Below are 27367 nucleotides of genomic sequence, written 5' to 3' on the forward strand. Positions count from 1 at the left end.
TACGATGACTGATGAATGTAGATATCATCTAAGCGGAATGCCCCTTGAACGATGTAGGGAGAAATGGCACGGATATCTGTGTTGTGGAGAATGCAAAATGTGGCGTGAAAAAAACCGCTGAACGCACAACCCAAAAAGATGTCCTGGTCCCGTTGCCTTACCCAAAAGAGAGAGAACGAAGAAAGAGAAAACGCTTGAACGAGGGAATAAAAACATCAAAAGCAGACCTTTCTCTGCTTTACATGACAACGCAACCACCGCTTCTGGCTCTACGTCTGCGACCTCCACCAACACCGGCGCCTCCACCGTTTGCACCGCTGTCTTCTTCTTCGTCTGCATGCATCATTTGAGCTTCGCGAGCGCGACGACGGCGTCTGCGCGCACCGGCACCGCTGGCACCGGCCTCTTCCTGAGCGATCATGAACTCAGCCCACTTGCGCTCAAGACGTGTGGCGGCTGAGAAGTCACCCCGTAGTACGCGCTTGGTATGTTCTTCGACTGTGGGCTGATAGTTGTAGAAGCACTTGAGTTGGATGATTTGTGTAGGGTAGGTGCGGACGGTCCGCGGTTGAGGCGTGCCAGATGAGACGTCTGCACTGTCGGAATTTGATGCTGGCGCGGGCTTTACTGTCTTGCAAATCACTTCTGCATTTCGTGATAGTACCTCGCGGATGCCGGTCCATGTCACGTTCTGGCAATCGTATGCAGCAAGGCGTAGACCGACAGCAGGCTGTTGCTTGGCTTGAGTGGTTCGTGTTGCACGAGCACGCACCATGGCTGCTGCTTGGGCGAGGGATAAATCAGACACGCGAGTGTTGTCCATGTCAAGACTTTCCAAGTTGGTGCAATTCTTTAGTACAGGCAACATACCGACATCGCCCAACTCCTCACAGTATGAGATGGAAATGTGTCGCAGAACCTTTGCACAAGGAGCAGTTGCAAGCGACTGCAGTACTGCGTTGGACAATTCGGTAAGCTCCTCCAGGTCGAGATGCGTAAGTTTGGGCATGCCGTTCAGCATGGATGAGAGAACGCCATCAGTGATGCTATGGCACTTGTTGAGTTGCAAGCCTTCCATCTCTGGAAGCCTGTCGACACACTTTTCAAGACCTCTGTGGCTGATTCCACGGCACCTGGTTAGATCGAGGTGTTTCAACTTTCGAGGAGGAGCAATGCGTCTGCCAGTCAGGTAGTCCATCTCGCTATCTTGTCCCTCCATCAAGACTGACAAGGATTCATCATTTAATGAATCGCAATTCATCAGAATAAGACGTTCAAGCGAATTCCGTTCAAAGAGAAGCTGCATGAGTTCAACATCGTCCCAGCCATGTACCTCACCAGCACGAAGGTCGCGAAGATCAGGACAGGCTTCTACCACTTTCTTCAACCCTCTGGTGTCAACATTATTGCACCAAGAAACGTTGAGATGCTCAAGCTTGGGACAGTTTTCGGCAATGACCTTCATAGCCGAATTTGTGGCACCGGCGAGGCCTGAGAGGTTGATGTATACGAGCCTGGGGTTCTGCAAAAGGAAGCAATGGATGGCAGTCTTCTCAATGCGGCACCCCTCCAGAGAGAAGTTTTCAAGATTACTGCAAGCTCCGGATAGACCTTTTGCGTGCCATTGTTCCCTAAGCTGAACACATCCTCTCAGATTAAGGTCGCGAACGAAGGGGCCAGCAGAGGTGACGATGTTGATCAGTGCATTGGCGGGGATATCACGATAGAAGTCAGAGGTGTCGAGGATAGACCAGAGCTGACCATCGAAACATCTGCTGTGCCACTGTTTGGAGACAGCTGAACATCTGACGACTTCTCGAGGCTCAAGATAGGAAAGAATCTGCATAGCCAGCTCGGATGGCAGGTCCTTCCAGAAGTTGAAAGAAGACTTGGGCTTCTCCACGGGCTTGTGTACGGGTATGGAGAAGTAGTCCTCCTCTTCAGCGATTCTCGTGGTAGTTCTGAAGTCGGGCACGGGCACAGAACCAAGGTAACGGGAACGAGCTATCTTCTCATCGAAGGAGGGAAAGGGAATGCCCGGGGTGGTGGCGGCTGAGGTTGGGGCTGTCGAGTATCCGACAGAGAGCTCAGAAGCCAGCGAGTTTCCGTACGAGCCATAAGATGCGGAGCCGGAAGAGAGTGATATGCAGGAAGCCGAGGCCCTTCCTCCAGTTCTGTAACCTGAAGATGGTGTCCTACCAAGCTTGGCCAGAGATGGGGACGACGACATGCGCTGTAGAGTTTGTATAAACCTCTTCTTGCCCTTGACTTTCTGTATCTGAATTGGTACAGCCGGCGAAACGGAGGCTGGTGGTCCAGCAGCTGTCGTCTCCAGGACCACAGATTCGACGGATGCGTGAGCCATCGTGTCTGAGCAGTAATGTCCTCAGATCGACCTATCGAGACCGAGATTCAACACTCTTCCAGAGAGGTTATTGACCTGAAAAAAAGTTGGATGGGGATAAGGGCCGTTATCTGCGAGCAGCAAAAAGGCGGAGTAGTAGACCAAGATGCAAAGGCGGGGGATGTGCACGCGACGAGACAGGCGGACAACGATGGGTCAACGAGTGGACGGAGACATGCAGATGACAGCAAAAGACATGGAGCACAAAGGTCAAGAGGCCAAAAGATCAGAAGAACCAGCAGGTGCTGGGTACGTACTCAATTTGTCCGTCCTGCGTTCGAGTCGAGCTCTTGTCCGAGCGATTTTTGGCCAAGGCCGAACCCTCTTATCGCCCCAAGGAAGCGGGGGACAGGTCTCGGCGGGGCTGTGTTTAAGCCTGCGTTGAGCGCCGCGAATCTCTGTCCGTTGCGTGATAAGACGCCTTCCCCCAGCCTGACCATGCTAAATATCGTGTTCAAGTATCCTTTGAACATACAAGGTGAACATGGATCGGCATTGGCTCGAAAAATAGTCCAAAGCAGAGTGCATCAGAGATATCTTTATCGAAGAAGCTGCTAAAGACTCGTCAGCCGCGGACGTGTCCACTCCCGGCCCGGTAGCAGCCCCCACACACGGGCTGAAAGCCTCAGCCCGACACGACTCGCCCTGCGCGCCAGCTCGACGTGGTGGAGCGTAGTGGGTTTCAACGCCTCCAAACTTCACCTGTTCCTTCAAAACCGCTGTCGGTCCAGCCTGCAACGCCTATCGCTGGTCGACACACCAATCTGGGACGACATGCTATCCGCCATCTCGACATGGCACGCGACTTCTACTCATGGCACACAGAAAACAAAGCAAAATCATGTCCTGCCCTGTTCGTTCGTTGGCTACTGATATGCCTATCTTGATTCCATGTCATCTTCGTCAAGAATGAATTCTGCTTTCAACCATCTCACATGCTCTCTGTCTCGTAGGTCATGCGCTCATGTGCATCTTCTTTGGCTGTTCCTCCTTACCCCATACGGTCGGCACCAGTCTTGAGGACTGCGCCGAGGCCGAGGACTTCGAACTTGTCGGCGATTGCCCATCCAGCTGCCAGAGTTCCGAAGAGAGGAAGTAGGGAGCGAGCGAGATTGAGAGTGAGCCACTTGTCGACAAGCTGGTGGACTGTTTCGCCCTGAGCCACACCTGACTCGACCGCCGTGTCGGTCAAAGAGGCATCGGCCAGTGATGAAGCTTTCTCTTGAAGCTTGCTGTTCACGCCTCCCATGAAGAAGACTGTGTATGGAATCATACTTGGGACCACGATGGCTGCAGCCGTATAGAGCTTGAAGCTGGAAGATGCAGTGGGCTCTAAAAAGAGGGTCAAAATTGTGGTAATAGTCACCAAGAGCACGTAGACAAACCTCTGTATGCGAGATAGCCGAAGATGGCAGAGCATAGGACAGACAATGGTGGAGCCATTACTTTGCCATTGTCGTAGACTGTCTGCCACTGTTTGGCAAGCAAAGGAGCAGGCGCTTTAAGCAAAGCCGGTCCGGCAACTACGCTGAAGCCTCCGAGAGCGCCTGGGAGAGTCACGGTAAATAAGCTGTTATCGGCCTGTGAACAATTGCACCTTACCAGCAAGGTAGGCCGAAGCGGTGAGGCCAACGACCTGAGCAACGCGGATGCCGGTTGTAGGCCTAGTGGCTGAGATAGGGACGGAGTTCATTTTGAAGTGTGTTTTCCCTGTTGTGTAGTTATCTGATGGTTGAAGGATGGCAGAAGAGCTGAAGACTGGTATTTGAACTCTCAGAGGAAAGCGCGTCACTCCCTTTGCTTTCTCCAACCATGGAAGGAAGCTTCCCCACTCGCTGTCACATGCAAAACCGAGATACAGGCAGGAACCACCAAAGGATCGTCTTGGTCTCGGTCGTCACTGCCAATGACGAGCGAATTAGATCTCCCTGTCTCTGCCGTCTTTCTGAATTCTGTCTGAATACAGAATATGCTTTGACTTTGACCGCGACTTGTATACCCGACAACGTTCTTTTGAGGAGACGGCACAAAAACTTGGAAGTCCAGCTTCGTACTTTTGATACCGTCATCGAGCCTGTGTGGACATTGACACAATAGAAGAGACATCTTTCTTTTCTCTAGAGGCTAAGTACGTGCATTGAGGCATTGACCCTTCTGTCCGGGTCATCCTTCGGACAGAGATGGCCATGGTCATAAATCCAGTTTTTGAGAACACCAGTCCCATGTATATGAATATCTATAGATGCTGAATGATTGGAGTGTGGAGATATGAAGCACCATAAAAGCCAAATGAACCCCATCGATATGCCAGCCGAACAGGAATAAAACTACATGACTTGCCGACCAGATATTTCTCACCCATCACTCAGCGACGAGATCCGCCTCCAGTGGGATCGTTGAGATCAAAGCCAGGCCCCGTGCCAAAGAAATCGGCCCAGTCCCATTCCAACGTCATAGGCATCTGCCACAGGTCCTGCGGTACAAAGGGCTGTTGGAAGCTACCACCTAGATCTGAACCCATAGGTCCCATGCCATAGCCTTGCATGTCAAAGTTGGTATCTTGCGGGAATGTTTGTGCAAACCGGTTGTCGGCTTGAGTGAACATGTTTCCTGGTGCGGGTGGAGCACTCTGCATCCAGGGCTCTGGTGCCATGCTGGTAGCTTGGTAAGGGGATGTGTTTGAGGATGCTGTAAAGGGTATTTGTCCCATGGATGAGGGATGTCCGGGTTGGCGTTGCATTTGCCCAAAAGATGGAGATGCCGTTGACGTTCGTCCAGGTAGGGCTGAGGCAGGCAAACTTGGTGTTCTTTGCGCTTGCGCCGGCTGAGACGTCGAGCGTTGAGCAGATTGTGCAGCCGGGTCGCCCTCTCTGTTCTTTCTCTTGCCCCTGCCCTTCATATCTCTTTCAGCCTTGTCAAGGACCACTCTAGCGATGCGCTCAAACTCTTTGCAAATCGAGGCCATTCTTCGACAATGAATATTGCCGTCTTCGTTGCATAGCATCTGCAAGAACTCCGTCATGGAGTTCATAAGCTTAAGATCGGAGCGGGCTCTAGCATCTTGTGGATTTTGCAGAATATTGGCGAACAGTGTGACAAGCGCAGATACGGGATAGTACACCAGAAGCCTAGTGACCAAGTCAGCATAAGACCCCATCTTAAGAGCATGTATGTGATTATTTCAACTTACCAGACACAAGCATGATCCCGACTAGGAATGAACTTGACGAGCGAGATGGATGTTCGTGCGGCGTTCACACATAACGCCGCCGACATGAACACACGTGGATTGAGCGGACGCGCATTCAGACCAGCAATGGCATAATTTGATAGTCGTGACGTCCAGTAGCCATGATGAACCGACATCCGATGGATGGTCGTAAGACAGTTGTAGTAAGCAAAATGCATCACAACGATATGCAGCATCATTGGTGATTCGCTGGGCATCTTGATCTCATGCTCCGGACGGAACTCGAGAGGAATAGAGTCTTTCCACTCTTCTAGTTCCTGGTCGAGATCCCCAATCGTGTTCAATAGTTCGCCATCTGTTTGGCGAGCAGCCTTGACCGAGTAGAGTAGCTTGTAGACCTTGGACTGGATCAAGGCAAAAGTACATTGTATCCGGAAAAGATTGACCTTGCCCTTGCCATCTCCCAACGACACAACACCGATGTTGTCTGGTGGGTTTTCACTAGGAAGCTCAACGTTCATGTCGTCGTCATCCTGGATAGGGGGCCTGCCAGAACGAAGACAAATGTCTTTGTCCATAAGGTAACCAATCCAGAAGACACGTTTCCTCTGTTCAGATTCAATCTCATTGAGATTGAAGTCAGACCCACGTTTGTGAAGACCAATGCTATGCGCTAGTCGAATTGCTGCTGCGACGAGGAAGAAGCCAGGTTGTGGATTGGGTGTACCTTGCATGAAGAGGGCCATGCCTAGCAGAGCCTGAACACTGAGCAGATCGTTGTTTCGCATTGTCAATTCGGAAAAGACAGCCAAGGCGTTTTTCAGATAACCCCAAGCCTTTGCATCCTCAAGTCGAGCATCATCTTCACCTATGATCCGAAGTCTGTGGGAGATGGCAAGCGCAACGTTCAAGCTGGCCCACCAACCAGAACCTTCGTATGGGTCGAGCGAATAGTGTTTGTCGACGAGATGCATAAAAGTTGGCTCATGAAACAAGGGAAACACGCAGTTGAAGTTATCGAAGAAGTCCTTCAGCAGGGCGAGAGCTTCAGGTTTTGGAGGCAGAGGCCTATAGATTTTGCGAGAAAAGATGTCGTCGAAGATTTCTGGTTTCCAGGTAGCCCATGCCCTGTCGTCAGTAGCTGCCTGTGTGATCATGTCGCGGAAAGAAGAGTCTCCAGTCTTTTCGTTTACCCATTGTATTCCCTTGGGCGAGAAGATGGAAAAGCCAGAGGAGGAGCCGATATAACGTGTCTCTCCAGCATTGTTGGTGACGAGCGAACACATCTGATCTGCCAGGCCTTCAGCAGCCTTGTCTTGAGCCTGCGGTTGGCCGTTCTGAGGCACCGCACCGGACTGAGGGCTAGTGACACCAGTGGGCGGAGTTGGATGGGCAGAGGTTGAGCCATCACCGACGTGGGGCGAGACTGGGGACGCGAACCCAGAGCCAACAGCTTGTCTGTCTGCCAGGCGCTTCTCAAGCGTGCCGAGATCAGTCTTTCCACCGTCATCTTCACCTAGCAGACCTGACATCTTCAGCAGACCTTCCATACGCGCAAGTCTGTTCTCCAAGCCCTCGATGTACTTTGCGCCCTTGGGTGGCTGACGCTTCTTCTCTACCTGAGTGAAGATACATTCAGTCTTGTAGTTCTGACAGTGTGAGCATTTGGGCATTTTGCCATCGCATTTGATCTTCTTCTTGCGACACATATCACATGCGCGTGCTATGCGACGGCGCTTAGGATCGCCCTGACCCTGATCGTGGTCATTGTCATGGTCGTGGTCATTTGCGCGGTCGTCTCCGTCATCATCGTAGTTGCCCTCTAGATAGGCAGCAGCTTGCTGGAAGGTGGCGTTGGTGGGCGAGTTCGTGGTCGAGTAGGCATTGTTAAAAGCAGCACGTATTGAAGGGTTATGGGCTGGGGCGCCAGGCGGAGTGGCCCCATAAGGTAGCGGTGGGTATTGCGGTTGGTGGGGATTGTGAGGATTCATGACGCATCCGAGATGAGAGCGATATGGCGCACAGTCAAGCGCCTAGAGCTGCGATGGCACAGAGAGATGGCGCGCGGTTGATGGGGTATGCGCATTCGATGTCTGATGAGCCGCGACCAACGATGGACCCTTGGAGAAGGACTGATGCTGCGCCCGTTTACTTTTTGCTCACTCGACCGCCTGCTAGGTCATGGACGGCGTCCACCGGACTTTACACGCGCCTAAATCCACATGCACTCGAGTACGACCCTATACGAACTACTTGGCTAACTTACCTATCTAAATGCGAGTCCGATAGTCCGACCTTGGCGCACTACTACGGCAGTTGATGCAATTCGCATCATGCCCAGTCCTTCCAAGAGAATCCTCGCAAGCTTGTCTCTTTCTTTCATATCAAAATCTTGACTCCTTGATTGATGAAATCTACAATTTCAGGGCTGGAACTCAGTAGACCCTTGCCTTACACGGACCTTCGGAGCAAAATGTCTCCGTCATCCGTGTTGCAACAGGAGAACAGTCCCATGAATGGCGTGTCTTGTCCATCTGACTCAATCAAAATCGTGAACCTGTGTGGAGATGACTTGGCAAACCTGTGGGCTCCAAGACAGATACGAGGCTGCTAGATTTGATCAGAACTTCTACACGTGGACGAATTGAAAGTGCAAACTGCGAAACACGTTCTGATGGCGTTGCCATCTGGGGATGTTCCGAATCTTTGGAGTGGACTTCAGGTTGACAATTTTGACACCAATCAGTCCATGGACTTTGATGATCTCCAATTTTTTTTTTCTTGAGTCCAACACCACGGATAAACTCTATTTTGATAAATTCATTACCCCCCGAAGCCACTCAAACCAATAGAACATTCTTCGCAAGCTTATCAAGATGCCTGGAGGACGCGGTCGCGGTGGTCCCCTGCCACGAGAAGTCCAAGTCTCAAAAGCGTTAAGCAAATTGCTTCGTCACAGCGCTGAGAAGGAAGGTCTCCAATTAGACGCAGCGGGTTACATCAATCTCAAGGATGTGGTAGGTCTGATTCATGCTATCCCTTTTTCGATGCTAAGAGATTACCACATGCTTGCGCGTTCGAATAAGCGAGCCACTATTCTCATTTCTACATCAAATGCATTCCTTTACAAGTTCTGACTCGGATGCTGAATAGTTGAACAACCAAAGGATTCGCGGTCTCAAAGCCACACTTGCTGAAGTCAAGCAAATCGTGGCTGAGAATGACAAGCAGCGATTTTCTTTAATTCACAAGTCCGCCGCAGCTTCAGCATCAAGTGTTCCAGCTGATGATGCAGCAACATCCACAACTTCCGACATACCCAGTCAACTGCCAGAATCAGATGATCCTGCCGACTATCTCATTCGTGCAAACCAAGGACATTCTTTGGAGATCGCATCTGAGAATCTTTTGACACCAATCACCGAGGATAACCTCCCTTCCACAGTGGTCCATGGAACAACTCATGCTGCTTGGCCGCTGATCGTAGCTACTGGTGGCCTCAAAAAGATGACTCGCACTCATGTTCACTTTGCTTCCGGTTTACCTGCAGGCTTCAAGTCCGAGGACAAGGATGCGAGCGCCGCACCCGTCATCTCTGGCATGCGTAACTCTTCATCAGTTCTGATCTATGTGGACATCAAAAAGGCTATGGAAGCTGGAGTCAAGTTTTGGAAGTCTGAGAACGGTGTCATTCTGAGTGAAGGAGACGAAAACGGCGTGATCAGCTTGAATTTCTTCAGCAAGGTCGAAGATCGTACTGGAGGACAGGGAGTCTTGGTTGAAAATGGTACCGTCTTGAAGGAAGCTCCAGAATCATGGACCAAGCCAAAGAAGGTCAACAAGCCAAGGAAGCAACATGATGTTAAGAAGGATCAAGCCGATCAGAAGTCCACATCAACATAGGTTGGTCGTAATCCTCCCAAGTCGAAGAAACATGTCACAACAGGACTGGGACAAGGCTTGATCGATCGCTGTCTGCGGCCAGGACCGAGAAAATAAAAGCTCCTTTGCGAGCTTGAAAATCATGAACAACAATGGCCAAAGTGCCTCTCAACCTCTCCTTCTCGAGGATATGAGGCAAGACGACTTCGTGAAAGCGCATATTGCCTCCGATGGAAGACGTAGCCAGAGAAAGGCGGTCGTGTTTCATATCCTAATGGATACTACTATGTTCTTCATGATCATTGGATTTTTCTGTGGAGTTATGTGTTCTATACTCGAGTACAAAACAATCAAACAGATGAGACAATGTATTCGAAGTTGTCACCGAAGTCATAAGCGAACCAACAAGACAAATTTTCACTTTCAGCTCCCTGTAAATAACACCAAGAGCAAACAAGCAATCACCAAACACGTTCCGTTGCCATCTATTACACCCTCACTTTCACTTCTATGTCACCTCACATATAAACATCAGCTAATCCTCTCATCCTAAACTTTCCTCCCTCGTCTTTGTACCTCAATCCAACTTCATCACAGCCATATCCTTCAACATCATGGACACCTCATCCACCAACGGTCACGGTATGAGCACTTGACACGCCTGATCGCACTACTTAAACAACACCACTGATAAGCCATGACCAAACCAGGAAACAGCTCGGTGCAGCAACACTCGAACCAACCCCATCTCGCCACCAAAGAGGTCACAATGGAGATCGAGCCTGTCAACAAGAAGCCCATCAAGCGCATCGTTCCTGAGAAGATCGCTGAGGTTGGCCAGTGGAAGGCTCCAGTTGTCACCGAAGAAGACAAGGCTATTAACGAGGACGGCAAGGCTGTCCACGAGGACGGCAAGATGGAGATGTCGACTGAAGGTGTAAAGACAAACTGAGTGCGTCGTCAACAAGATCGATCTCAGGAAGACCATGGACAAAGCTCAAGGTCAGGAAAGAACACTTGAGCGTCAACAAAGCACAGCTGACGAAACATTGAAGGGAAGAAGCGATTCACAGTTCAGAGAAGCGACAGGCAATTCAAGCACCGATTGAGGAAGTAATCGCCGCCAGCAATCAAAAGGCATACATGCACATCACCTGCACCCCTTGACTCAAGAATGGTAGACGATTGATGAACGATGGTCTATCAAAAAGATACCAGAAAACGAATAAATGGAGGACAAAAAGGACAATCCATCCTCGCCTCCTTATGCATTACTTTGTGTGTCCGGCAGTTTACATGTGTCTTCTTGTGTGCTCTCCTCCACTGTATCACATTCCGTCCATCAATCCCCATCTTGCTTCCTACCATCCGCCATGTTTTGCTTTCGTCATGCTGATTCGTCGTTCATTGTGATATTCAGGGATTTTTGTATTTGCAAGAGACAAGTCAGAAGAAAAAACGGACAATGCTTCCAAGCCTAAGAAAAAAAAAAACAATAAGGGAATCATGGTGAGATATCAATAAAACAACAAAGAGAACGTAGAGAGTAAAAAAGAAAGAAGGATATTGTTGCTTGTCGTTTAGTCATCCTCTGGGTCGACGTGTGTGCACCATGGATGATCGATAACAGCTTGAATGCCGATACGTCTCTCGACGTCACGGTCCAGCATCTTGCGGATGAGGTCGATGCAGTCTTCGCTCATAATATACGGCACTCTTAGATCGTGGTCCATAATCTCGTCGATGCTGTAGAATGGGTTCTCCTTGTACACAATTGTGTATAGAAGGATGCCAAGCGCCCACACGTCTTGCTCTTTGCCTCGGTAAGGGCTGCCGCGCAGAACCTCAGGCGCCGCATAGTCGATGGTGCCAACGAATACGTCAAAGGGGCCTGACTTGATGTACGCTGCACTGCCAAAATCGACAAGCTTGACAGCACCATCTCCGTCGAGAATGACGTTTTCGTCCTTGATGTCTCGATGTACGACCTTGGCTTTGATGTGCAAATGATGCAAAGCATTGGCGACTTGTACGAAAATTTTGCGACACTCCTTCTCCTCCATATTAACACGAAGTTCGATGTAGTCGAATAGGTCCATGCCAGGCAGACCATGTGGAATCATCTCAATGTAGTAGTTGATGTCATCTTCGAAGAAATCGGCCATCTCGACAATATTCGGGTGCTGCAAGCCGTCACGTCGTAGATAGTCCAGAACGTGAATCTCCAACGGCACTGTGCCGAGTCGTCGATCTCTAGTCCACGTGTCGACCAGAATGCGGCGTTTTGTGACATACTTGATACACATCTTCTGTGCATTTGCTTTTTTGTATCTCGCGAGCTTGACTTGACCATACGCTCCTTGACCCATTTCTTCAAGAATAAGGAAATCAGCGATGGTCTTCTTCTTGATAGTGGTTGCACCAGCTTCAATAGCAGCAGGAGATGGATGTTCGAAAGGTTCGCTCGTAAGCAATGGCGTTCCTGATGAGTGTGATTGAGTTGGTGAATGTTGTAGTTGTTGAGTTATGAGTGAAGGAGTATCGACCTTTGTCTTGGTCTCACTGCTGGAGTCTTCGCTGTCCTGATCTCCACTCGAGTTTGATGGTGCAGGCGCCGGTTGCTGCGGAGGAGTGACAGGCCTGGACGCTACCGGAATGACAGGACCAACACCGTGATTGACAGCATGAAGCTGTCTCGAGTATGTAATCCACAAGGCGTAGACAACCTCTGATGCAGGCAAAGAATCTGCATCTATACGGCTGTGTTCCGGAATGCTGTCAAAGCTGTGGCGATCACTTTTGACGACGCGCATCTGAACATCAATCATGATGTCTGAACCATCTCTATGTTTTGCAGGCAGACCACTGGGCTTGAGGAAGATGGAAGCTGCATCTGCACGACCTTCGCGAAGGGCAAGGAGTGCGCGGGCTTTCCTGAAACTGTGTTCTGGAATGACAAGACCGTCGACCAAGCGAATCTTGTCTTCGTCGGTCAACAAGTGGAGTATACTGTCGAAATAGGGTATTAAGTCTGTAATGGGAAGGCCGTCGGGGGCATCATAGCCGAAAAGAGAAGCAGAGAAGACATTATTTGAGCTGGCAATCTCGAGCGTATCGGGATTCAGAACAAGGATGCCAGCAATATGAGGGAAGCTGGAAATGCGCAATGTCGGTTGGCCAGAGAGTTGATCGATAGTGATAGGAACACTGATGCTGTTCGCAGTGCGAGCGGTGTAGCGGCGTAACGAAGCGATCTGATCGAAGTCCAGCATACCAGTATTCGTACCGGCCAATTTTGGCAATTCGGGAACCAATTTCCTAATATCTGTGCCCCTACGCACTCTCTCGATACCCCATATGGACTCTAATGCACCGACACCCTTTTCGACGCAACCAATCTCATCAACTGTAATGTAAGCAACATCCTCGGCAATCTCTTCAAGCACCCAAATCAAGCCGCCCTGTTTTTCTTTGACCCACAAACTGGCTGATCCAATGTCGCCATTGCGCTTCTGAATAGGAACAACATCACCACATAGTAGCACACCACGTGATTTTTGTGAGGAATTGGGGGCGGCACGGCGTGTTGTCGAAGCTGAGTCGATTCCGTTGACGGTTTTCGAGCGTCTACTCTGGTAAGTTTGGCGGGCAGGGGGTTTGCTTAGGAGCTTGGCCGTCACACCACTACCCTTCGCCAGAGATGAAGATGATGGACTGTGATTAGGAGATTTGTTGTTTTGGTTGTAGAGATCCGAGTCGGGTTGTCTCAACTTGTTTTCGAGCCATTTGCGTCGCTCGGGACGAATAACTTCCATGATACCCATCTTGCGCACTTCAGCACGAGTGACACCAAAAACAAGACATGCCAAATCGTTGGCAGCAGTGATGGTCCAAGGAGCGCGCGCATCGGTGGTGAAAATAGCTTGGGCAGCAGCAGATTGTCTGCCATGACCGTGACCATGAGCGTGGGAGGTAGATCCAGCAAGCGAAGTGGTCGACTTGGACGTGTGCAATACTGAAGGAACGTGACTGGGAGTGAGAACCTCTGCTCGGCGGGGCACATCAGCAGCGTGGTAGGGTGTGGCTAGAGCGTCGGCAAGACGATGTTGCAAGCTTAGACCGCTTGTGTCAGTGTAGGTGCGCTTGAGCGAGATGCGCTTGGGCTCAGGTTGCAGTGTATCCTTCTCTTCAGATGACTTGATGAACTTGGGAGAGGTGGGCGACATGACCAAGTCGTCGTCGAAGTCCTTGGGGCTCTCACTGAGGGGCGCGAAGTTCTTCTCGAAAATGTTGTCTGCCGATGGATCAGCAGGACCGCTGAGCGGAGCACCCATTATGCCCAAGCCCGGAGCCTGCAACGAATTGCCATCTGGACCTAGCAAGTTGGCACGTTGTAGCAGTTCCACCATGCTCTGTGCTTCCTGATCTCCAGTGATTTTTGCTTGAGCGTTCAGAATTGCAGGATTTGAAGAACCCCACCCTGGTCTATCTTTCATGAAGTCGACGGATCTCTTGAGTATCATCTGGCGATTGTGTATCGACGTCTCGGACTGATGTGCGAAGGAGAAGGAATGCAAAGACTCGGATGGGAAGCGGCTGAGGTCCTCGCCAAAGGGTAATACTGGCGACGAAGGGCCTGAGGGCAGCGAGGCGGGCAGCGGCTGTGGAGGTATGTTGATGTTGAGCGAAGGAGTGCGGGAGGTCTGCAACTGGGGTGAGGTAGGTTGGCGATTGTGGGATTGTCTGATGCGGCGCAGACCACTTTCACGTTCGGGCAGGGTGGGAGAGCTTGTGATGTATCAGCAAGAGCATGGCAGCCATGTGCGCGTGCAGAATCTGACCTGGTCATGCTGCGCAGGCCGGCGGCCTCGAGGGCTGCAGTGTCAAAAGACATTCTCGGACGCTGGGCTTCGGCAGATATGGAGCCGCGAGCAGGCAGAGACAAGAGACTACCTGTGCTCTGGATGCGCGACAAGATGCGGAGCTCTTCGTCATGTTGATTGGGCGATGGTTGGAAGCCTTGTTGGCAGTCAGACGGAGCATCTGAGAGTTTTCAAGCAGCACACTTGCCATGGTTGTTGCATACTGGCGAACTCATGCTCGAGCCGCCACCCCAACAACTCGACCTGGAGATTGGCAGAGGGTCGACGACACTGTCAGGAAGAGACGAGCAAGGAGTACTCGTACAAGACAGTTGGTCAGCGAGGGCGCGCGTCGACAAAGCAGCAGCAGCGGGTCGACAAGAGAGAGCAGTCAGTGTGACCTGCGGCTCGGGCTCGTGCTCAAAGAGTGGGCGGTCGTGGCTGCGGTCCAGAGTCGAAATCTCGGATGAATCAATCAATCAGTGCCAGCTCCCGCCTGATCTGAGACTCCGCAAATCCAACAACGATGATGCGTGCTCGACTCGAAAAAGAAATAATCAGGGGATGTCTATACAAGAGTCGTCGACTTCTCGTCTGCATCAACATGCAATTGACCCTTCTTTCCCCTTTCATGTGGGGGAATCTCTTTTAAAAAGTCCAACGTCCCGACGCGAAACCGTCTCGACAAGAGTCAAAACACCCGACGATCACCACGCGCCATCTGTCTCATGTCAACACACTCTAAAACTTATCTAGCCTTGGTCCATTGCGTCCGCATGTCCTGCATGGTACACCCGCCTCTTGACCGACTGCTCCTCTGGTCTTGGTCATGTTTTTACACTCCCGTAATTGACCGTTCACCTTTGAAGCTTTCCCCGAAGGTTCCTTACGCGGCCCGAGGTCGCAGAAAGACTCTCATCCGAATACCTCGCTCACACTGACAAATTACTCGTCCCAAGGCTATACAAAAGAAGACTCACAGTACAATGTCAATACCATACCATGCGATAAGAGGCTGGTTACAAAGACAAGGTACTTGATCAATACCCATTATCTTTACTACGTAACCTCGCAAAAGCAATCCTCGACTTGTGTCATTGTCTGCAGGTGCATTTGCTTGTTCTTTCAAGTATCTCTTCGGCGCCCTCGGAACATCTTCTTCATCTGTTGCGACTTGCACCCGGTACATATCTGTCAACCGACTGTTCCGTTACTCGTCAGCAATTGTCCATTTGCGCTTTTTTCTGTCATGCTACTCACCGCTTTCAAGATGTTGATGCCTCGTCTCGTTCTGATATAGACATCTCTATACATGTCCAGGCTCTCATGCACCACATCACCTTTGGTTGTAGTGCCTGCGCAAATCGCTCTCATCTTGTTCTCCATCTGTCTCGGTCGTTAGCAATGATCTCTGACAACTGGTCTCTGTAAACTTACCTCTTTTCTGAGGAAGGGCTTGCTCAAATTCATCTCGAATCCCATCTCCTCGTAGCCTTTGACGAGTGCTACACCCAGAGTCGTTGGAATGAACTCCTGGACGCCGCCTTGCTGACCTCCGCCACGCCCACCACCTGCCCTGCCTCCTCGACCACCTCTTCCTCTTCCTCGACCACGTCCTCTGCCTCTACCTCGGCCTCCAACGTCGTCGTCATCATCATCTTCCTGGACGGGCGGTGCTTCGCCTTCTTCTCGTTCGTCTTCACCTTCTGCAGGCGCTCTCCGAGCTCGAGGTCGTGTCATGACGTACTCCCGTTCCTTGACTCTCGCAATGTGCTCGGCCATTGTAGCATCAGTACCAATGCCATTTGCGTCCATGAGTGCAATGAGATCTGGCTCCGTCAAGTATCCAGGTGGACTTGTCTTGCCTTCAGTCATCCTAGCCTCGGTCGGCTCAAATGTCTCACCGACCTGAAACTGTGGAAGTTGTTGCGTGCTAGTCCACTTATCGTAGGGATAGACGTCTAGATAATTTCTTGCAAGCACCGTTAAGCCAGAAGCATTGAAGATTTCAGACCCATACAAGATGCTGACCTCATCGCGAGAGCCTTTGGCATCTTCGCTGCAGCAAGCAAGAAATCTTCTGGCTACGAACTCGTAAACTTTGCGCTCGTCTTGGTTATCAAGTGCGTTTGGTGTGACAAAATTAACTGGATGAATCGGCGGATGGGCCTTGTCGTTGTTGCGGCCTTGTCTTGGCTGGTTGAAGCCTCCATTCATGAGGCTGCAATCTGTTAGCACATGGTGAGCTCAAAGAAAAAGCATGATTGTCTTACTTTTGAGCAAAGGCTCCCCAGTTTTGTGATTGGGTTTGCTTCTGGACCAGAGCTCTCAGATCCATTCCTCTGTCAAATTGATCTGTTTCGGTTCTTGGATAACTGATAAAACCTTTGTTGTAAAGGTCTTCTGCAACTTTCATGACTCTCTGACTGTCCATACGCAAGAATCTGCTTCCCATTTTTTGTAGTTCGACAGTGGTTAATGGCAAGGGCTTCCACTTGCTAGCCGGCTTGGTCTGTACTTTGATGACTTTGGCATGCTTGGCAGTCAGACACCTCTCGAACAGTATAATCACCGCCATTCGATCAAAGAGATTGATGCGAGCCCATCGAAAGTTGACAGTGATGTCGTCTTTGATATGTGTGACTTTTATGGCCCAGTAAGGCTCGGGAACGAAATTCTTGACCATGAAATACCTGTCGACAACAAAGCCGAGCGTAGGAAATTGACAGCCACCATAGCTCAAGATCTTCTTCTCTTCAGACGAGAAGACGCCACGATCCTTGAGATACTGTGCAATCTCTAACGTTTGCCAGCGAGTGAAGCTAGCGCCAATACGAAGATCCAGCTCTATTCTTGCAGCAACAGCATTGGCCGAGTTCTCGTCGAGAGGAATAGGGTTGCGAGCGGCCTGTATGATATGGGCTCTTTCGATGTTGGAGAACCTGGCTCGTACGACTTTTCCAGGCTGCCTCAACCGAGGATTAGTACTGAGGGCAACTTCTCTGATTTCACTGCCGATGTGTTCGCCTTCTCTATCGCAATCGGTCCAGATGAAAAGAATCTGTACGTTACGAGCCTGTGTCTCGATATTGGCAGCAATGCCTTTCTTGTCCTCTTCTACGTAAGTTACTAAAGGAGCGTCGAAGAGGCGCTCGGGATCGCAAGATCTCCAACCCCTGAAGTCGGACACGAAGTCTGTACTTTGCAAGTGGCCAGCTACACTAGTCATGACCACCTCGCAGGGACCCCAGTTTGGGAAGTTGTATGAGAAGTTGTAATTTTTGAGCCATGGCGTACGTGAATTGGACTGTAAGATTAGTCAACGTGGGTTCATGACAAGGGTTGATGAAAGAAAGAATGGATAGAGTGGCGGAACATATGTGAAGCTTACAACTCGGTGTGAACCGCCAGACAGGTGGCCAGCGACGGCTTTGGCGATTGAGGGCTTTTCTGCCACACAGAGAACCTTGGTCACCATCTCTGTGGGCACTATTGGCCTTTTCAGACCATGGTGTTGCGAATGATCGAGTCCTCGAGGTGCAGCAAAAAGTCACAACGCGTGGAGAAGGCGGAAGACGCGCCGCTGCCTGATCGGGACAAGATGACCAGACGGATCGGTCCGAGCTTCAGCTTCAGGGACCGTTCTGTGATGGTTCTTGGCGATGACGAGTTGATGTTGTCGTCGATCGCGGTTCCTGGTCTGTTGCTTTGAGCTTCATTCGCGTGTCGAGCCCACATTTACACGTTTCATTCTCACACCAGATTGACCTCGTTCTTCGGATACCAAAATGCTGCTTCCTCCCCCGGTCGGCACAGCGCTGCCTCTCGTCAAGACCCTCGCCGACACCGTGGACTTCAGCAAGACCGTCCTTCCCTTCGTCGACCAACTCTATGCTCTGCCTCAGCAAATCCTACAAGCAGGCGCCGACACGCAGGCCCTCAAGCATCTGTATTTGTCCACCAATCCTCTGATATCCGGTCTTGCCTTTGCGCTGGCAATCACTCCCATCTTCCTTGTCGTCTCCGAAATCAACAGGAACTACTCGCAGGTCGACCGCTGCTGGAGCTTGTTACCTACCGTCTACAACATTCATTACGATGTCTGGGCTCGCCTGAATGGCCTGCCTACTCAGAGACTCGACAATGTCATGGCCTTCAGCGTCTGCTGGTCCATTCGTCTGACCTTCAACTACTGGCGTCGCGGTGGTTACAGCATTGGCTCTGAAGACTACCGTTGGGAAACTGTGCGCAGCTGGGTCAATCGCCCGCTCTTCTTTGTTTTCAACATCCTATTCATCTGCATCGCCCAGAGTGTTTTGCTCTTCATGATCACCACTCCCACCTACGTCCTCATGCTTGCATCGCGCCTTTCTGGCCAGAACATGAACACCACCGACATCCTTTTCGCCCGCGCTCTCCTGGTCCTCGTCATCTTCGAATACTTCGCAGATGGCTCGCAATGGAATTTCCACAAGGCCAAGCACGCTTACCAGAAGACAGCCAAGGTCCCCGCTGGTTGGACACGCGAGGACCTTGAGCCAGGCTTCAACACCACTGGCCTCTTCCGCTACTCGAGACATCCCAACTTCCTCGGAGAGCAGCTCGTTTGGGTCACCCTGTACCAATGGTCATGTGTTGAGACCAATTCTTTGTACAACTGGACCGGTGTTGGCGCCATGTCATACTTGATCCTCTTCCAATCTAGCACTTGGCTCACCGAGAAGCTGAGTGCCGAGAAGTACCCAGAATACAAGATCTACCAGCAGAGAGTTGGCAAGTTCCTGCCTAAGCTCACTGGTCCCGGTTGGGACGATTACATCAACGCCCAGAAGAAGGCTCCCAAGAAGAAGTAGGAAGCCATACGCATTCATACATCAGCTTAGTTACGTTGCCCTTACCGAGGCACCTGGCCGAAGCTTTGTTACAAGCTTAGGCTTATAAAGCACTATTACACAGCACCTTATGAGTTGAAGCATAATGAAAAGACATGATTTGATTCTGATACAACGCACTTGTTCCCTACTTGCTCTTGATACCATCGACCTCGGTCTTGTCTTTCTCCTTTCCTGCTCTCTTCTCCTCTTCCAAAGCACCGAGGTCAAATTCCTCCTCGACGGGCTCCTGCTCAAACAATACTTCTTTTTTCACCTGCTTCTTCCTATCTTTCCCTCTCTTGCTGTCTTTCTTTTTCTCAGGACTTCCCGCTCGGGTATCATCCTCGTCACCAAACAAGAAGCCCTTGCTGCGGCGTCGTATATCTGAAGGTGCAAGCCCTTTCGCTTGAGCAAAGCTGCTTGTGTTTGTCTCTGGAGATTGCCCCAGCATCCATGAAAATGACGATTGGGCTAGTGTAGGCCTTGGTGTGTGGAAGTCAAGAGGTACGTCGGCTGTTCTTGTGGTCTTTGCCGGAGCAGGATCTTCAGTCTTTTTCTTTGGCACATCGGCAGTCTCTGCAGGACCCTCATCGGCTGCTTTTGGGTCTGATGGCTCTTTTGTGTTTTCAGCGGTAGGCTTGTTCTCAGTATGAGCACTTGTCGGCTCTTTCACTTGCGGCGAAACTTCTTTGACCTCGATAGCTTCTTCTTTGGCCATCTCGGTCGCGTCTTCCTCTATGGCCAGTGGTACCGAAGCATCCTCGAGATAGACTTGGATAAATTGCACTTTTGCAATCGCCATACTCAAGCCCTTCAATGACTCCTCTTCTGAGCCTTTGCCTCCTACAGCAGTCTCGTGGTATGTCCAAAGATCATCGATGGCTTTCTTGAGCATCTGCGACAGTGCTGTGTTGCGTTGTTCTAGAACGGTGAGTCGTAAGTTTGGGTCGGTCGATCTATCCGACGTCCCACTCTGTCTTGACAGCCCGCGTGTGTGCCTCGATGGTGCTTGCGGCGTTTGCGCTGCCTGAATTTCTCTCACACCTTTGCGTACTTCATCCATGGCATCACGGAAGGCCTTGTTAATGCCCCATTTCTCGCTTCGTTGCAGTACGCCTTTTGCTGCTCCCTGAAGCATGTCTTCGAAATTGCTTGATGCTCGCGCAGGCATCTGCGTTCGAATTTTGCCTGGCTTTGAAGGTTGTAGCATATTAGTGGGGGTTTCTGTCAGTTCGGGCAAAGGTCTTCCTGAATATTTCTCGACGAGTGTGCTTGCGCCTGCGTGGTTGAAGTTGTCTCTCAGGTATACTGCGTTTGTCACAAACTCCTGTGGAGACCCCCCATTCTCTGGAGCGGGATATCTTAACAAAAGTGTAAGCGCCGTATTGTAATCAGCATCCATTACTGTCATCAAATCAGTCTTCTCGTGCCACGCAATCATGGATGGGGCGTCTGCTTACGTTCCCAGTGTAACCTCAGAAGCATGTTCAAGCAAACAAGATCTACAATCTCAAGGCTAGGGTCATCAGCGAATATGGCATCCCACATGCCTAAGACATCGTCGAATCCAAATTCTCGACCGAACAACAGTCGAATCCATCGCCTGTTATATGTTAGCCAACGAGCTGATGTAGCCACCCATGGGCGACTAACATAAGGAAGACTTGAGGTATCAGATCAATCTCTTGCAGGTGTCGTGCAAGTTTTGGATCGAGATGAGGTAGGAACTCGTCAAAGATTCTGTGTATTCGTGTAAGAATCGGATTTTCCAGTGTTGCTGCAGGTTTCGACGGCGTAGCGGTAAGTTTCGAGGGGGCAGCATGTGCAGCTTGTTCATAGAAAGATTTTGCTCCTTGCATGACAATGCCAAACAGGGTAAAGGTGTCATGCTCGACAAAATCAGAATCGAAGATATGGCACAGCATCTTGTCCTCTGAGCCAGAGTCATCTGTAGCTTTACTCGACACTGCGTCCTTTTCCACAACCCAGAGGATAGGAGCTAGCAGCTCGTGCATACCCTGTCTGTATCCAACGTCTGGATTCAACTTGCAAAACACAAACAAAACATCCAGTAGCATGGTTTGAGTTTGTGGTTGTCGAAAATATATGTTGTCGGGCATGCACCGGTCGACATCTTGCATAATTTCGGCGCGTAATGCTTCATCTTTGCGTAAGACGGCCCAGGGAGACTTTCAAGACTTAGCCATCAGTGAGAAGGAAGTGTTTGTCATTTTAATCGTGACATAGTATACCTCAGAATCTTCACTCAATGGATCTAGATTTGATCCCAAGACTTCTTCTGGATGTTCAAGGCCTCGTAGTAGATGTGAGCGCACTGATGCATATGCCGAACGCGAATCTGCTGATCGTTGGAGCCATTCTGATTGATCGAGTCCCTCAAATAGGAGAAAAATCTATGCAGACTCATCAGTTTCGCACTTTATCAAAACAGTCTAGCGATTCTAACCTTCCACAATAGCGATCTAGACTTGGTCAGTGAGTCTAGCTTATTCTCGCTGCGAATAGCCTCTTTAAGGTCGGCTAGAGATTTATGCGTTTGCAGAATTTGCCATGACTCTCTCGCTTCTACAAGGGACCGCATATCTCTCAGACGACAATAGCAATGGCCTGTAAGTACTGTTGTTTACAGATAGAGTGACCAAACGGGGCATGACCGATGGAGGTCGGCCGACGTCACAAGCAAACAATGCAAACATTTTCGAGATAGATACAAACGCCGAGCAACCACGAGGCACTCCCGAACCTTCCGTAAAGGACATCAGAACAACATTCTTTACGATTTTGAAAGTAGCTGTGGGCAAGAGGAGGCTGTCCGATGGTCTTGCGAATGAACTCGTAACAGGATCCTGTCGCAATGTCCCAAGATCTTCTGGCCGAATTTGGGGACTTCACCCTTAAAGACAACACCACTCAAAATTATACGTCAGCTCTAACGCAACCTCACCTATTATCACAGCCAAATTATGCTTCAAACACGTTCCAATCGCAAGCAGCGAATACTCAAGGGTCGAATCAGGATGACAATCTATGGGATGATGATGACGATTTTGGTGATTTCGAGGAAGCCGAACCAGGACCAAAGCAAAGCGCTCAGACATCTCTGAACCGAGCTCCTACAGCACCTGTCAAGGAGGCTAAACCTGATCCTAAGCCTGAACCAAAACTTGCTGCGAAACCTGCCGCGAAACCTGCTCAGCAACCACCAAAGAAGACTTCTGGCCCACCAGTTATCTTAAAAAAGGCTACCAAAGCCAGTCAGCTCCCAAGCAACCATCCATTTGCAGCTCACGCAGATATCCTGTTTGATGCAGATGATTACGACGAGGTTGAAGATGCCGAGGTGGCAGGCTCCTGGGGCGCTGATGACGACGATGATGACTTTGGAGATTTTGAGACCAGCGAGACGCCGGCTGTCAGCAATGCGCCAAAACCATCAATACCAACTAATCAACCGAGGACTGCCAGGCCACTGCCATCAAGTACTGTGGATCTTCTAGGTCTGGATGACCCGGTCGAGATACCAAGTAGGGCAACTCAACCACCACCAGGACCAGCGAAGACACCAAAGACGACAGTGCCGACTCGCAAAGCTCCGATCGCCCGTCCCACCGCAATACCTCGACAAGAATCTGCACTTTCAAACGATGATGCTTGGGACGACTTCGAGATCTCCCAGCCTTCGCAATCATCACCACAAGCAAATACACCCGAGCCAACTGCCCAGATTCGATTGCCCAATGACGTCCTGGGCGATCTTACCGCTCTACCTACGACAACTGGCGTCGCTCCGTCAAACATCCCACCTCCCTCGGTTCTTCTAACAATTTTCCCAACTGTCTTGACTTCTCTGGCACACCAGTTCCTGCAACCACTAAGCGCTCTGCCTTCGTCTCAAAAATCACACTTCCTGATGACGGCGGCAACAAAGACCTTCCTTGCGTCCTATGTAACTCTCGCCAATGTCCTTGGCTACATTATTGCTGGCCGCAAATCCCGCTGGAAGCGTGACAAACACTTGGCTCAGAGCATGCGCATCGGACCAGCCATGTCAGGTCGCAGTGGCGGCATGAAACTCACTGGTCTTGATAAATCTGAAGCTGGGCGCGAAGATACCGAAGTCCAAGTCGTACTGTCTGTATGGCGCGAACAAGCAGGCAGACTCAAGACTGCAGTTACAGGTGCCTCGGTGCATGGAAGCAAGCTTACTGTGCCAGAGTTGGGAGATGCGCTCCCTGTGCGTGTCGCCAAAGGCTCTGAAGGTGCTATCACGAGTACACAAGCCTGTGCACTATGTGGATTGAAGCGTGAAGAGAGAGTAGCCAAGGTAGATGTAGCGGTAGAGGACAGCTTTGGCGAGTTTTGGGTGGAAGGCACGAACATGCACCGTTCTTGTCTGAGATTCTGGGAGCTGTTCAAGGCCCGCTTGATGTCGAGATGAACATGACCATACCACGAATTTTGCCTTCCTATAGTGAACACTTGCGTTCGGAGCATGATGTTAGCCGAAGTGAAGCAAAGGGAAAGAATGGTGTCCTGCGTCTATAATTGCAGGAAGGCGCGTGCAAGTGAACCATCTGATCGTGGTGACTCGATTCATTCACTGATGCCTTTCATACGCATTTCACGTCTCACACAGTCCACTTCCAATCCTCTCGCACACTTTATACTTCCTTCGCACACTCAGACTATGTCAACGCCACCGCCAGACGAGATCTTGGATCGGTTCACAGCGCTCGCAAGTCTTGGTCAAGTGCGCACTGTCTTTCGTTCCAATGCTTCGCGTGCTGACATCTACAAGGATGACTTTCAAAGGGTCAATTGAAGAGGACGAGTTTCGACCTATCAGAGTACTCGAGGAACAGCTTGGAGACCAGGAAGATGAAGAATATGAAGAAAAGCCGAAAAAGCTATGGAAGCAGAAGAAGATTGACATGGCCGACTTCGAAAAACAGTATCGACCACATCAGTGCTTCGGTAAGATTTATACTTCTGCTTTGAGTAGACAGCATGCTGAATTGGGTGTAGATCAGGTATAGCTACCTGAGACTGACAGGCGACGGTGTCAAAGTCAACTGGGACCAAGATGACAAGACCTTCAAGTTGTCTGGAACCTATGGCTTGTGATGGCCAAGTTGCAATTTCACTGTATCGCGACACATCGCTGTTTCTACAGAGGTCCTAAGATTTGCAGGCGAGTATATGCTCCTTCGCTTGTGTTAATCGTGTAGCTCAGCCTCTTTGTAATGACTCGCTCGGGCGTTTAGTCCTTCATGCTTCGGTACCCTCGATGCTAGGGCGCTTATGTTGGGCAAGGCTGCAACATTTGACTCGGGAAAAGGTGGCCTAATTCCAATACAAAATGGCTTTCTGCCCACAAGAACCACATCCATCCACACGGACAAAGGAGTTCGAGTCTTGATCCGAAAAAGTGGTCACGCAAAGTTTGAATGTGTTGGCGAGCAAGAGATGGAGATAGTTGGTTGTAGTGGCTTTTATATGTTATTGATTATCTTCTGGTATAAGTATCTCGCTTGTTCTTATCAGAAGTGAGCGGTCTAGACTATTACAAAGGCTTGTTTCCAAGCCAAGTATGGTCTTATATACGAGTTCGTCTTGGCTGGACACCGAATGAAGCTTGGTGGCCGCGCACGGTGGAAATTGATATAGATTGTCGAGTAGCGCTTGACATAAATCTTGCCTTATCGCAAGTTTTACGTATGAAATGATTTTACTTCAGGTGGTTTGGGAAGGTGCGAACCTGAAGAGGGAATGATTTGGCCTGTTGGCAATTCTTCCAGAATGTAATACGTCGGGCGAAGCAAGTGCTCTCTAGTCGAGCATGCCAGAGACTTACTGCAAACCGAACGCCACTTCTGCTTTGATGAAACGACATCGCGGTGTGACTGATCCTCTCTCGAGATCAGCCATGTCTAAGCGACTGTAACATTCTACAGCCTGCTTGATGGCCGGTCACGAGCGAGGAAATGATGGTCCTTTGAATCCGAGTCGTCAATTTATCACCAGGTTGTAGTGGTAGTTTGAGTTTCAGAAGACAACTCATAGCTGGCTGTGTGAAACGAGCTTGACGACTGCAAGGAGTCCTGGTAGATGGACTCACTCGAATTATTGTCGTGGCGATTTGTCAGTCCATTTCTGGCTTGAGTTTCGTGTTGCTCCGTCCTAGTATCTGTACTCGAGATTTTGCTGTTGTATCCGATGTGTAATGAGTCCAGAGATTTAGAAAGACCTTGTTCGATAGATGTGCTTAGATTGTCATCATGGCGTTCAGGAGTTTTGGTTTCGGCCTTCGGTATCTCGATCGCAGTGCTCATTGCAGATTGTGACCCTGAGCTTTGCGGTGCCTCTTCCTCAGTAGGTGCGATTGGTGTGACTTCCAGTTCTGCTTGCGCTCGCTTCTTTTCTTTATCTGCTTGTTCGCGAATCCGTGTAATTCTTTCCTCGTCCGAGGTCAATTTGGTCCTTCGCATCTCTTTTCTCGAAACCTCGGCCAGAAGCATCCTCTTGCCTTGAGTGCCAACTTTGCCTTCGCCTCGCAGGCCATCATCGTCGCGGTCGAAATACAATGCCCAAAGGTCGTTTTCTTCGTCTTCTTGTACGATTACGAAACCTTCCCATCCCTCGAAAGTCAGCCTGCGGTCGATAGGAGTACAATCCCAGGGGCCGACAAGATGAGGTTCCGCTTCGACACGTATGCCATATTTGACCTCGTATGTGTCTTTATCCAGGTACACCCAGTTTAGAAAAGGCGGATCATCGCTAATGGTAGTGACCATTCCTTCGCCGTTCCTGAAACCGGCTTTCTTCCACGCCTCGCCCATCCACGGTACAGGTAGATAATACCCCGAGAAAGGATGAGCCATATTCACGCCAAGTCTGCTGTGGTTCGTGTCGATGTACAACTTGTTGTCTTTCAACACAACCATCGCACCATCAAACTGTTCGCTGTAGGAGTTCCTGACCGGCAAAGAGATCGTCAGGTTCGATTTTCGTCCCCGGTGTTCTTCGCGAGCATTTTGACGTTGTCCTTGTCGTATGGCCTCGGTCGTGCCGACGATGGCCGGACATGCCGCAACGGCTGTGAGAATCCCAAAGACCATGGATTCAGATGGAGATATCGACTTCTGGGCGTCGAGGGACAGCTGTCACTGTGGAGCTTCCTAAGGTCTGTTTATGTATCTGCTCGAGTCGTCAACCCGCAAATACGGTTTTTCGTGCCCGCGAAAACTCCGTGATGTCATTTGCTTGACAATGGTTTTGCGTGATGGGCATTCATAGCTCGTCCGGTATAGTCACACAAAATCACTGGATCTGTATTTTTGGCGAGTGGTGTAATGCACAAAGTTGTTGGGTGTCTTCAAAAATAGAGTTCGTGATATCTACAAGCCGCTGTGCCTCCATGTACAGTTTCCATTCTTCATTCATTATCATTCTCTACAAAAGGCCAATGGTAATATCACCCTTGATTCTCGCAGTAAGGTGAACTTCGACGTCCAAATCTAGCTCAATTCTGATCTTTAGGCTGGAATCTCTGTTGCCATCCTTCTTGTCGTCTTCACCTGCTTTGGTGTCCGTGGGGCTGCGCTGGCTCAATGCGTTGCCAGGGTTGCTGTTGAGCGGGTTGCGACCAGTGGGCAGTGGCTCCTTTGCGATATCGGTTGCGTCTTGTCTACCGTATTGTGCACATCAGCATTCAAGTTTTTGGAACCCTTCTCGGTGGTGAGGAAGTTCGCAACGTACACCTTGTCGGCCATTTTCTTGTTCTTGTTCTTTTTCGAAATCTTGACTGGTGGCAGCTAAGGCAGCTGGTGATGTGTGTAGTGAGAAGAGTTCAAGTAGCTATGTTCAATGCCCTACGCGAGCGAGAAACATGGGGGCTGCACCTTTTATCCACGGAAACACCTCAGCTGTTCGCATGGTCGGAAATCGACGATCAGCTGAAGCGTCATCAAACCAGGATCATTCGCACCCGAAGGGCACCGTGTCTTGTTTTTTGCTCTATAAGCCCGCCAGCCAGGGCGTTTGCTGATCATAGAAGCTTGCAAGTCAAGAGCAGCCCAAACGGTGTTACGGTCATTTGATGGTGAGTTGACGGACCGTACCTACGGTTCCACTA

The 27367-nt window shown here is 50.2% G+C and overlaps 13 protein-coding genes across 13 annotated transcripts; 5 read left to right on the forward strand and 8 right to left on the reverse strand.

The window, feature by feature from the left end:
* Nucleotides 1–238: 238 nt before the first annotated feature.
* On the reverse strand, nt 239–2365 carry M437DRAFT_76997 (RNI-like protein; the record flags this gene model as incomplete). The annotated part of the gene is made up of 1 exon (XM_041026726.1): nt 239–2365. One exon carries the CDS (start codon nt 2363–2365, stop codon nt 239–241), a length of 2127 nt encoding a protein of 708 aa, XP_040878063.1.
* Nucleotides 2366–3395: 1030 nt separating this feature from the next.
* M437DRAFT_67805 (DUF1772-domain-containing protein) lies at nt 3396–4097 on the reverse strand (the record flags this gene model as incomplete). Its single annotated transcript, XM_041025002.1, has 3 exons — nt 3396–3736; nt 3790–3951; nt 4007–4097. The coding sequence occupies 3 exons, from the start codon at nt 4095–4097 to the stop codon at nt 3396–3398; spliced, it is 594 nt and encodes a 197-aa protein (XP_040878064.1).
* A 672-nt stretch (nt 4098–4769) lies between these two features.
* Nucleotides 4770–7585, reverse strand: M437DRAFT_53287 (uncharacterized protein; the record flags this gene model as incomplete). The annotated part of the gene is made up of 2 exons (XM_041022504.1): nt 4770–5532; nt 5595–7585. The coding sequence occupies 2 exons, from the start codon at nt 7583–7585 to the stop codon at nt 4770–4772; spliced, it is 2754 nt and encodes a 917-aa protein (XP_040878065.1).
* An 894-nt stretch (nt 7586–8479) lies between these two features.
* Nucleotides 8480–9449, forward strand: M437DRAFT_35778 (phosphotransferase KptA/Tpt1; the record flags this gene model as incomplete). Its single annotated transcript, XM_041019321.1, has 2 exons — nt 8480–8611; nt 8748–9449. Coding segments are annotated over 2 exons (834 nt in total), but the record flags the coding sequence as incomplete, so codon positions are not given.
* Nucleotides 9450–10090: 641 nt separating this feature from the next.
* M437DRAFT_86341 (uncharacterized protein) lies at nt 10091–10428 on the forward strand (the record flags this gene model as incomplete). Its single annotated transcript, XM_041028435.1, has 2 exons — nt 10091–10118; nt 10187–10428. The coding sequence occupies 2 exons, from the start codon at nt 10091–10093 to the stop codon at nt 10426–10428; spliced, it is 270 nt and encodes an 89-aa protein (XP_040878067.1).
* Nucleotides 10429–11056: 628 nt separating this feature from the next.
* On the reverse strand, nt 11057–14263 carry M437DRAFT_53004 (Pkinase-domain-containing protein; the record flags this gene model as incomplete). Its single annotated transcript, XM_041022457.1, has 2 exons — nt 11057–13474; nt 13520–14263. Coding segments are annotated over 2 exons (3162 nt in total), but the record flags the coding sequence as incomplete, so codon positions are not given.
* Nucleotides 14264–15498: 1235 nt separating this feature from the next.
* On the reverse strand, nt 15499–17816 carry M437DRAFT_52905 (DNA topoisomerase; the record flags this gene model as incomplete). Its single annotated transcript, XM_041022436.1, has 5 exons — nt 15499–15540; nt 15599–15724; nt 15776–16559; nt 16612–17645; nt 17730–17816. The coding sequence occupies 5 exons, from the start codon at nt 17814–17816 to the stop codon at nt 15499–15501; spliced, it is 2073 nt and encodes a 690-aa protein (XP_040878069.1).
* A 310-nt stretch (nt 17817–18126) lies between these two features.
* On the forward strand, nt 18127–19191 carry M437DRAFT_86343 (DUF1295-domain-containing protein; the record flags this gene model as incomplete). The annotated part of the gene is made up of 1 exon (XM_041028436.1): nt 18127–19191. One exon carries the CDS (start codon nt 18127–18129, stop codon nt 19189–19191), a length of 1065 nt encoding a protein of 354 aa, XP_040878070.1.
* A 166-nt stretch (nt 19192–19357) lies between these two features.
* Nucleotides 19358–21814, reverse strand: M437DRAFT_53396 (RabGAP/TBC; the record flags this gene model as incomplete). The annotated part of the gene is made up of 5 exons (XM_041022524.1): nt 19358–20616; nt 20673–20815; nt 20866–21401; nt 21465–21626; nt 21680–21814. The coding sequence occupies 5 exons, from the start codon at nt 21812–21814 to the stop codon at nt 19358–19360; spliced, it is 2235 nt and encodes a 744-aa protein (XP_040878071.1).
* Nucleotides 21815–22717: 903 nt separating this feature from the next.
* Nucleotides 22718–23671, forward strand: M437DRAFT_53113 (uncharacterized protein; the record flags this gene model as incomplete). Its single annotated transcript, XM_041022474.1, has 1 exon — nt 22718–23671. A coding segment is annotated over one exon (954 nt), but the record flags the coding sequence as incomplete, so codon positions are not given.
* A 361-nt stretch (nt 23672–24032) lies between these two features.
* M437DRAFT_86346 (uncharacterized protein) lies at nt 24033–24357 on the forward strand (the record flags this gene model as incomplete). The annotated part of the gene is made up of 2 exons (XM_041028437.1): nt 24033–24207; nt 24287–24357. 2 exons carry the CDS (start codon nt 24033–24035, stop codon nt 24355–24357), a joined length of 246 nt encoding a protein of 81 aa, XP_040878073.1.
* A 1018-nt stretch (nt 24358–25375) lies between these two features.
* M437DRAFT_77006 (uncharacterized protein) lies at nt 25376–26351 on the reverse strand (the record flags this gene model as incomplete). The annotated part of the gene is made up of 2 exons (XM_041026727.1): nt 25376–25420; nt 25626–26351. 2 exons carry the CDS (start codon nt 26349–26351, stop codon nt 25376–25378), a joined length of 771 nt encoding a protein of 256 aa, XP_040878074.1.
* Nucleotides 26352–26685: 334 nt separating this feature from the next.
* M437DRAFT_53383 (uncharacterized protein) lies at nt 26686–26913 on the reverse strand (the record flags this gene model as incomplete). Its single annotated transcript, XM_041022522.1, has 1 exon — nt 26686–26913. A coding segment is annotated over one exon (228 nt), but the record flags the coding sequence as incomplete, so codon positions are not given.
* Between the last annotated feature and the right edge of the window lie 454 nt (nt 26914–27367).

The sequence above is a fragment of the Aureobasidium melanogenum genome (genome assembly GCF_000721775.1).
Source record: "Aureobasidium melanogenum CBS 110374 unplaced genomic scaffold scaffold_17, whole genome shotgun sequence".
Lineage (NCBI taxonomy): Eukaryota > Fungi > Ascomycota > Dothideomycetes > Dothideales > Saccotheciaceae > Aureobasidium > Aureobasidium melanogenum.